General features: G+C 26.7%; 1 protein-coding gene across 1 annotated transcript; it reads left to right on the forward strand.

The window, feature by feature from the left end:
* Positions 1 to 7,758: 7,758 nt before the first annotated feature.
* On the forward strand, positions 7,759 to 9,489 carry LOC114179599 (berberine bridge enzyme-like 17). Its single transcript, XM_028066005.1, has one exon. The coding sequence runs from the start codon at positions 7,800 to 7,802 to the stop codon at positions 9,387 to 9,389; it is 1,590 nt and encodes a 529-aa protein (XP_027921806.1). The 5' UTR covers positions 7,759 to 7,799; the 3' UTR covers positions 9,390 to 9,489.
* The last annotated feature ends 589 nt before the right edge of the window (positions 9,490 to 10,078 follow it).

The following is a 10,078-nucleotide window of genomic DNA, read 5'->3' on the forward strand; positions in this document are numbered from 1 at the left end:
GTCAATTACACAATAATTTGATATCCTATCATGGTGGAAAACAAACGGGTTAAAGTTTCCAACCCTTCAAGCAATTGCAAGGGATATTTTAGCTATTCCAATATCAACTGTAGCTTCTTAATATGCTGTTAGTACTAGTTGTCAGATATTAACTTCTCACCATAGTCGACTTCATCATATTACCATAGAGGCTTTGATGTGTACAACAAGTTGGATATGGAACTCAAACCATCTAGATAAGTTACTCAAATTTATTAATATTTATTGTTAGTATTTTTTTACGAATTCTCATTTAATATTCTATATTTGGTGTTGGTAGGTGTTAAAAAATTAAAAGAAAAATATGTCCTCATGAGTGAAAATGAATATGATGAAGAAAGTACATTATATTTAGGGATGTCAACGAGGCGGGTAGGGTACAGGTAGTAGCTCCCTCGTACCCTACCCGTTGGATAAATATTTGCCCCGTACCCGTATCCATATCCGTCGGGTATCCATTGTACGAGTATCCGCCTATTTTTTTCATATTTGTGGGTGTCCACGGGTATCCACGGGTATTTACAAAAATATTTTAAAAAATAAATATTTAACCATATTTAGTGCTTGGATCAACAAGTCCATCTTCTCTGATTGATTCTTGAAAAACAAACAAATAAAAAATCACAAACAATTTATATTGTAGTTTATTTTTGAATGAAATATTAAGGAAATTACTAACTTCATCAATGTCCACATCTTGCAACATTGTATAAAGTTTCATGTTGTCCAATTTTAATCTAGCCTAAAAACATAAGAAGTTCATTAAAAATTTCTAACAATCACTTGATTAAAATATCTAAGTAAAAGTGGTGTTAATTTCATTACCTTCTATGTTGGTCCATAACCAGTCTTGGAGACACATCAATGCCTCCACAATATCTGGAAGTAATCTACTCCAATATGGGGTAAGAATTCGATCACCATTACTGAATGAAGACCCGTTAACATGCGGGTATCAAAAATACCCGTACCCACGGGTAGCGAGTATCCATTTTTAATATCCGTTTCCTACCCGTTGCGGGTTTTATCCGTGGATACCTGCGGGTACAGATTTTTTTGACATCCCTAATTATATTCTAGTAATTAAAATTTTCAATTTTAATTATTATATCAGATCTAATTTTTCATTTTTTTTTTCTATGTGTAGGTGGATCGAATGCAAATGAAATCACTGATCATTTGTAAAATTAATAAATATTTTGGTTATTATAAAACTTTAGTAATGTGTAATTGTTTAGTTTTTATATAATTATTTGAATTTTTTCTAGTTGTTATTTGATACTTTAATTTGATATTTATACTACTATAATATTTTTCTTAATATTTGACATCATGAAAAGAAAAAAAAGTATGTTATTTTAATATTGAATATTTTAATAGTATCATGATTTCTTTGGTGTGATTTTTAAAAATTTTTATAAAAAATATTTAATTGATATTTGGAACAGTACAAAAATGGGTATGAGTATAAGAATATACTCGTTATCCGGTGGGAATGAGAATGGGTCAAAAATTGTATACACGTTGAGTTTGAGGATGAGGATGGGGATAAATTTTTGTTATGGAGATAGAGATAGGATTATAATATCTGTATCCGCCCCGCCCCATTGTCATTCCTAATGTGAAATCTCCAACATGTCTTCCAGAACACTCATATTAGGCAATCTTTATAAGAGATTAACACTTGACCCATTTTAGCATCTCATGTATACAACCTTGACTATATTGATTAGGGTGAGTTTATAGTATGTCCTTAGTGTTTTGATTCACTCCCTCTAACTTCAGCATGTGATCACTATCACAAAAGAGACATTTTATGTCAAGTTTTATAATATCCAAAATAAATTTACGCTCAATCTTATAACACCTTACATAATTATTTTTTTAAATAATTGGTTTTGGCTTAAAAGTAAAACTTGAAATACAAAAAAAAAAATCAATTACAATGACTTTGTTCTACATACATGAAGCACAAATGACAACAATATGTAAAATGAGAAAGAATCACAATGGAGATATTCATGCATTTCCATGATTAATATCAAATATTAAAATATTTAGAAAAAAATTATAACGGTATACATTTCAAATTAGAATACCAACTAAAATTTCATGAGAACCAAAACATTTATTAAATTTGCAAACATTAATGGAAGCTAGTTGATAAAATTAAAAAATATTTAAAAAATATATAAAAGGAAAATGAATATTCACATTAAAGTATATTTAAAATGTTTGTTTATTCCACTTTTTTAAATTATAATGAATCTCTTTCTTATACACTAATAGAAGTTATAATACATCACCTGATGAAAATCACACAAAGAACAAATATTAAACTAATATTAATAAAATTATAACATAAATTTTGTATTTTTTGAACTTCAATATGGGTTGGATAGTGATAAAAAAATTCATGGAAATTACATTAAATTTGTATATTATAGTAAATAAAATTTATTTATACAATTATAGTGACAAAATTATACTATGATTGATAATGAGTAGGAAATAAAAAATAATTACATAAAATATATCAAAATAGTATTCTACATGATAAAAATAAACAACAAATAAAAATATTAAAAAAAATATCAAATGTGTGTCTTAGAAACAATTTGAGAGACTATTGAATGAAATCGCACAAAGGAAAACAAATGAAAATTAAGGATACGATAAGATGAAAAAATACCTCAGAGATCTAAGCAAACTTTTCAAATATCAACATAGTCAATGGTTGAAAAATAACGAAAATTGTTTTAGTGAAACAAAAAAGTTCTTCAAATGAAACAAAAACTAATAATAATAAAGTAAATAAGATAAGTTTTTTATATTATCTGGCAAATGAAATATTTATGCTATTAGACACTTAAGTTGATAGTGTTAAACAATTTTATGTGAAAGGAAAATATACTATAAATAAAAGTATTAAAAAAGAATAGAAATATTCAAATGTGAGACATCAAAAATATTTAATGGCATACATTATTTGAACATAATTGCATAAATGTTATGATAAGATAAAAAATATATTAGAAATACGAATGAATTTCATGACAAAATAAACAATTAAAAGAAATAAATAATAGAAAGTGTTTAGTAATATATATATATATATATATATATATATATATATATATAAGGTTACTACATTAACCATGAATATTTTAATAATTTAAACAGGGGCGGGAATATGGCAGGGACGAATATTATGACCGGTATGGGGATGGGGCAGATATATACATCTTCATACCCATCTCCATACCCAATTGAAAAAGTCAAAATTCCCCATATCCATATACCCATACTCATATCCATACCCAATCAATATGAGAATTTTCGTTAAAATAGAAACGAGTTCGAGTAATATCCACATAAACAAATTTATTTGTCATCCCTATAAATAATAGCAAAATCAACCAATTATATCAATTATATGAAGACATGTACGACTATAAACTCATAACACTCCAAATTACATATTTCAGTTTTGTCTACAAGGAAACGTTCATATTAAATTGATTTCAGCTTTCCTTAATTTAAATATTTGATATTAAATTCTTTAAAAATGGTTACAAATGTTAATGGTTTGAACAGATAAATTACAATTAATGATATTTTAAATAATTCTACTATATATACATTTGGGATTTAAGTGCAATTTTAATGTATGTTTAAAAGTTTTGAATATATGTAATTTATATTTAACTCGTTAATTTGGAATGAATTTGAATTTTCATATCAGCATTAATTATTATAAGCTCCATTTAACTTATTAACTAATTTTCTACATTTGATGAAAATTTATTAAATAAATTATACTTAATAAAAATATCACTTTTAAATTTTAAAATATTAAATTATATGATTTAAATAATTGTATATTTAAATAAATAAAATGGACTCAAATACAAGCATTAAATGTATAATTAAATCTTATTTGAATTTTCATGTAAGTATTTATCATTATACAATTAAAATAAACATTGATTTGCTCAGGTCCAATTAAAGTAGACTTAATGGAATATTAAATGTTGAATCACGGACTTTTCAAATTAGAATGAATTATTGTAGTCCCTCTTTGACTTATGTAATTAAATATATTAAAATAAAATTGTAACATAAAAAATATTACATAAAATAGATTTTAAGTTTATAGGATTTATTATATTTTAATTTGATCATTTATAATTTAGTCACACATTATATTAATAAATATTTTATTTAATTTTATTGGTCTGTAAATTTGACTGATGATATATTAATTATTTTAGAAAGAATAAACGATAAATATAACACTAAATAAATGCCTTTAAGTCAGGAAAAATAAGGCTCTAACTCCATTAAATAATAAAATATATATCACCCTTAACACCTTTAATTTCTTGTTAGTACGTATCTCTATAACTTTGATGTGACTACATATACTAAATAATATACCTATTATTCATCATGCTTAGCATATTAGTTTTCTTTTGAAAAAAATCATATTAGGTATGTATAAATAAAAATATTTATTTTCTATAAAAGTAATTTATATATATAATTAAACTATATATTAAACTATTATTATTACGGTTATGAATTTTTTAAATAATAATTTTGGTTATTATATGAATGGTTACATATGTCTAGGCAAACTCATATGTACTTTAAGACAAAAAAGAAGAAAAAAGAAAAAAAGAGTAAGAAACTAACGACAATTCTCTTTTCATGAATTAAAATTAATTTATGTATATGTTTGTTACACGTATACAGGGGTGGATGAAGGGACAGGCGGGGGTACGGGTCCCCTCCCCAAATATTTTGATTTTTTTTACATTATTTATATTTTAATTTTTTTTTAAATTATATAAATTTTTAATTTTTTTAAATGGTATATATCTTTTTAAATTAAATAATATTATATTAAAAATTAATGAAAATTAAATTATGTATATTTTTATTTATTTTATGAAGTATAATAATAAATAATAAAACATAAAATCAAATATATAAAAAATCAAATTATTAAGATATTTTTTATTTTCTCTTCGATTGTCTTTTGAGTTTCTCATATGTTGTATTTATTTCTCATGCTTTTTTTTTGTTATTAAAAAAAGTTAAACAGAAACTCATCATTTTTGTCCTAATTTTTTCATATGTTCCCTTCCATTCTTAAATAAATAAAAAAATATAACTTTCTCTTGTTTCATTTGATAGTGAAATATTTGTTTAACATTTAGCACTATTTTTTATCTCATGATCTTTTTGTATATTTATTTTTTATTAATATAGAAGAAGAAGCAATGTACTATGTGATTTTTCATAATCGGGTTTTAATTATAACTTGATTATCATAGTTTTTATAGTAATTATGTTTCTTAACTTTTGATTAGATTATGATAAATTATTTTTTAATCTTAAAATTCTTTTTTAAATAGGTATATTAATGAAAAACAAAAGAATAAATTTATTTTTTAAAATTGATAAATAAATTGTCAATGAAGATGAAAACATGATAATATGGTTGCTCATCGCATAGCAATGAGATGAAAGCTTGTGAATACTTTTTGAATCAAATGCACAATAATAGAATGGAAGATAAATATTTTGCAGATAATATGGTTATTTACATCAAAAAATGAAAATTTTAATTATGATTCAGTTACATGAGCTCAAAAATATAAAAAAACGATAAACATTCCTTTTAATATGTGTAATTTCTTTGATAATTATAGATATACTAGATTATGTATTCATTTTTATTGAATTAGTCATAATAATATTAAATATATAAATTTTAAGTATATTATTTTCGTTCTCCCAAAAATTTTGGTGAAGATCCGCATTGTACGTAGAACTTCTTTAAATTCCTTTTTTAACCTTATATATAAATAACTACTACCGTAATAGTAACTTATATCATCAAAAGAATAACACAATCAACTTTGACTTGAAAAAGACATTTGTTGACATTACTCATAAAAATGATGTTATTTATGATTAAATGAAAATCATTATTTAAAAAAAAAAAAAACTAAAGATACTTAACTAATAACGTAATAGTAACTTATATCATCAAAAGAATAACACAATCAAATTTAACTTGAAAAGGACATTTGTTGACATTACTCATAAGAATGATGTTACGCTAATAATGTTTCAAACTTAGATTAATTGATGTGGTCTTGATCGAAATTGAGCTAAGATATTTAAATGTCACGTTGCAGTATTTAAATTAGAAATAGATCTATAAAAGAATATGGTCTAGACTTTTTGTTGTTGGATTTTTGGTATTAACCACATATTGAATGTTCATAACACACTAAGTATATTAAAAAAAGTTGTTAATATATTTTAAACTATCAAAATTAGTGTTCTCACTTGCATTTTCAAAACATAACACGAGAACACAACAAAGTTCATCATATAATCCAAATTCTAGAAGAAACATGTATTAAAAAAATAAATATGAAAATTTTTAAAATTTTACTTTTTTTTTTAATTTGAGATCTGAAATTCTGTAATTTAAATATTATCTTTTTAAATAATGTTCATAATTTAAATTCTTACAAAAAGTTGTTCTGGGGCATTTATTATTTTGAAAAGATTAGGTTATTGAAGTATTCCCACACTAAAGTTGTGTTTGTTTCTGCATGTTACGCTTATCTGCGCATAGAAAGCATAGATTTGAGCATGTACTATTCATGCATAGCACAAAGACGAAAGTAGCCCACTTTATTTTTAAATTAAAGTTGTTTCCAGGACAACATATTTCTGCATGCATCATTTTATAATAACTCAACTAATTAAAATTTATTATGAGTATAATGTTAACAATAGTTCTATTATTAATATACAAATTACTATTTAAAAAAATGTATTTAATTTCTTTTCTATAATTTCCAACTAATTTTAATTTTATCTTTCCAATTTTAACTATTTTTTATTCAAAATATGAATTTTCATTTTAATTTCGTATAATTCTCAGTATTTAATTTAAATTTAGATCACATTTGTAATCAAGATAAAATAGTAATTACAAGGATAAAATGGTAATTACTTATTTTTACCTAATAATTTTTTTTAATTCATCGTAATCATCACCAAATCATATAATAAACTTTCATTTCAAATATATTATACCTTAATCAAAATAACAACACAGTACTCTTTTATTCTCTCAAATTCATCTATTCACTCTCAAAATCACTCTCCAATTCAGACACAATATAAATGATTAAAAGAAAAGTATAAAGGATTATATATGTTTTTAGTCTTTTAATTTTTACATGAAATTGAAATTTGTTTTTTTCGAAACTTTGATACACTTCTAATTAAAAATAAGTAGAAAATGTCAAACAATGTAAACAATTCAAATACTGATATGAGATGAGTTTGACATGATTTATTTATGTCATAATTAATTTTATGAAGTTTAGGAACAAAAAATATATCAAAATCTCACATAAAAATTAATTATAATTTTGACTTACTTAAAACATATTTAATAAATTAAAAAATTTAAGATAGAAAAAATTAACGTATAAGGTATATTTATTATTTCTCTCTTTTTCATTCAATGTAATTTAATATTTCTCTGCACTGCATTGAGAGGGAAACTTATTCATTTTCTTAGTTTTCTATATTTTTTCCTAAAGTTAAAGTTTTGAGATCATCACATGACACTGGTAACAGAGGTCACATCATTATTATATATTGAGTCCAATGCTAATCGAAAAAGACACAAATAGATCGAAAAAGATACATAGGTAACCATGAAAACAATGGGATTGCTCTGTTTTTTCATAGCATCTCTAACGATAATGCTGTCTGTTTCTCTGGGAAATTCACAGCATCAACAAAACCCAGATATCAAACAATTCCTCGCTTGTTTCTCAGTTCATTCAAACGCTAAAACACCCCAAGTCATATACACCCAACAAAACACCTCATACACTTCTATCTTGAACTTGCACGTTCAGAACAAACGATACAAGAAACAAACCACTCCAAAACCTCTTGCCATCATAACCGCCAAAAGCGAGAGTCATGTCCAGGCAGCAGTTACATGCGCCAAATCAAACGGAATTCAGATCAGAATCCGAAGCGGTGGCCACGACTATGAGGGTGTTTCATATGTCTCAGACGTGCCGTATGTGATTCTCGACATGTTTCCTCTTCATTCTATTGATTTGGACATAAAAAGTGGCACTGCGTGGGTTCAGTCTGGAGCCACCATTGGTCAACTTTACTACGAAATAGCAAAGCAAAGCAATGTGCATGCTTTCCCATCAGGGGTGTGTTCCACTATGGGTACCGGTGGCCACTTTTCTGGTGGTGGGTATGGCAATTTGATGAGAAAATATGGTCTTTCTGTTGATAACATCATCGATGCCAAATTGGTGGATGCGAATGGTGTTGTTCGAGATAGGAAATCAATGGGGGAGGATCTGTTTTGGGCTATAAGAGGAGGTGGTGGAGCCAGTTTTGGGGTTATTCTTTCATGGAGGATCAAATTGGTCGCTGTGCCCGCACAAGTGACTGTGTTCAATGTGAAGAAATCTGTGAAAGAAGATGGAACTGATGTTGCTTACAAGTGGCAACTGGTTGCACCAAAACTAGACAGAGATCTTTTCATAAGGGTGGAACCTGATGTGGTGAATGGAACAGTGATAGTCTCTTTCATTGGCCAGTTTTTAGGTTCAACCGAAAGGCTTGTTCCTTTGGTGAATCAAGCATTCCCTGAATTGGGTTTGAAAAAGAGTGATTGCATAGAAATGCCTTGGGTAAATTCCACTCTATTCTGGGAGGATCTCCCAGTTGGTACCCCTATTGAAGCTCTGCTACCAACTTCTGGTGAACCACCTGCGATATACTTTAAGAGTAGATCAGATTATGTGAAAAACCCGATCCCAAAAACAGCCTTCAAACAGATGTGGGATTTGATGACTAAATATAACAACATTTGGATGCAGTGGAACCCTTATGGAGGGATGATGGAGGAGATTTCAGAATCAGCAACGCCTTTTCCTCACAGGAAAGGGAACTTGTTCCTGATTCAGTATTTTGTGTTCTGGACTGAAGATGGTGCTGAGGCCTATGATCGTTACATGAACTATTCGAAGTCGTTTTATGATTTTATGACCCCTTTTGTTTCTAGGTCTCCGAGGGAAGTGTTTCTGAATTACAGGGATCTTGATGTTGGTGCCAAACATCCAAGTTCTTCAGCAAGCTTGCAAGATGCTGAAATATATGGAACCAAGTTCTTCAAGGAAAACTTTGATAAATTAGTGCGCGTCAAAACCAACGTTGATCCTTCAAATTTCTTCACCTATGAACAGAGTATACCACCTAAATCTGCCTAGCTTTAGCTGCTAATTTCATCAATCAATAAGATCAAATTGTTTGGCTATGTGTTTTTCTATACTTACGGTGTGGTTAGTTCTCTTCAAAATTTTAAAAGTTTCATGAGAAAATTTTTAAACAATATTCCAAACAGGTTACGCGTGAGTTAGAAATTTATGCAAGAGATATTAATTATACGAACTAGTAATGTTAATTCAGAATAATATACAACACATAATATACACAGAAGATTATAGTATATGTTTGTTTGTTTATGCAACAAAATCTCATCTTTCAATCTTGTTATTAGCAAACATTATATATGGTGATAAATGGGGTAGAACGGGGACGAATTGTTTTATCCCATATCCATTTTCATAAAAAAAAAATCTATCACCTTTCTCATATTCAAAGTCAACCGGTATCAAATTTTTGTTTCATCTATATATAATACTAATAATAATAAAATCTTAACATACATATGCTATCTTTTGTATTTTAATATATGTTGGATGACAATAAAAAAATCATGACAATTACGTTAAATTTTTTATAGACTTAAATACATTTTTCGTCCTCATTTTCGTAGTGTTTGTTGCAGATGGTCCTCATTTTGACATAATGTTTAAAATGGTCCCCATTTTGACAGAATATTTAAAATGGTCTTCATTTTCACAATTCATATTTTATTTGGTCCTTTTATGTGATG

This window comes from Vigna unguiculata, chromosome 3 (genome assembly GCF_004118075.2).
Source record: "Vigna unguiculata cultivar IT97K-499-35 chromosome 3, ASM411807v1, whole genome shotgun sequence".
Classification (NCBI taxonomy): Eukaryota; Viridiplantae; Streptophyta; class Magnoliopsida; order Fabales; family Fabaceae; genus Vigna; species Vigna unguiculata.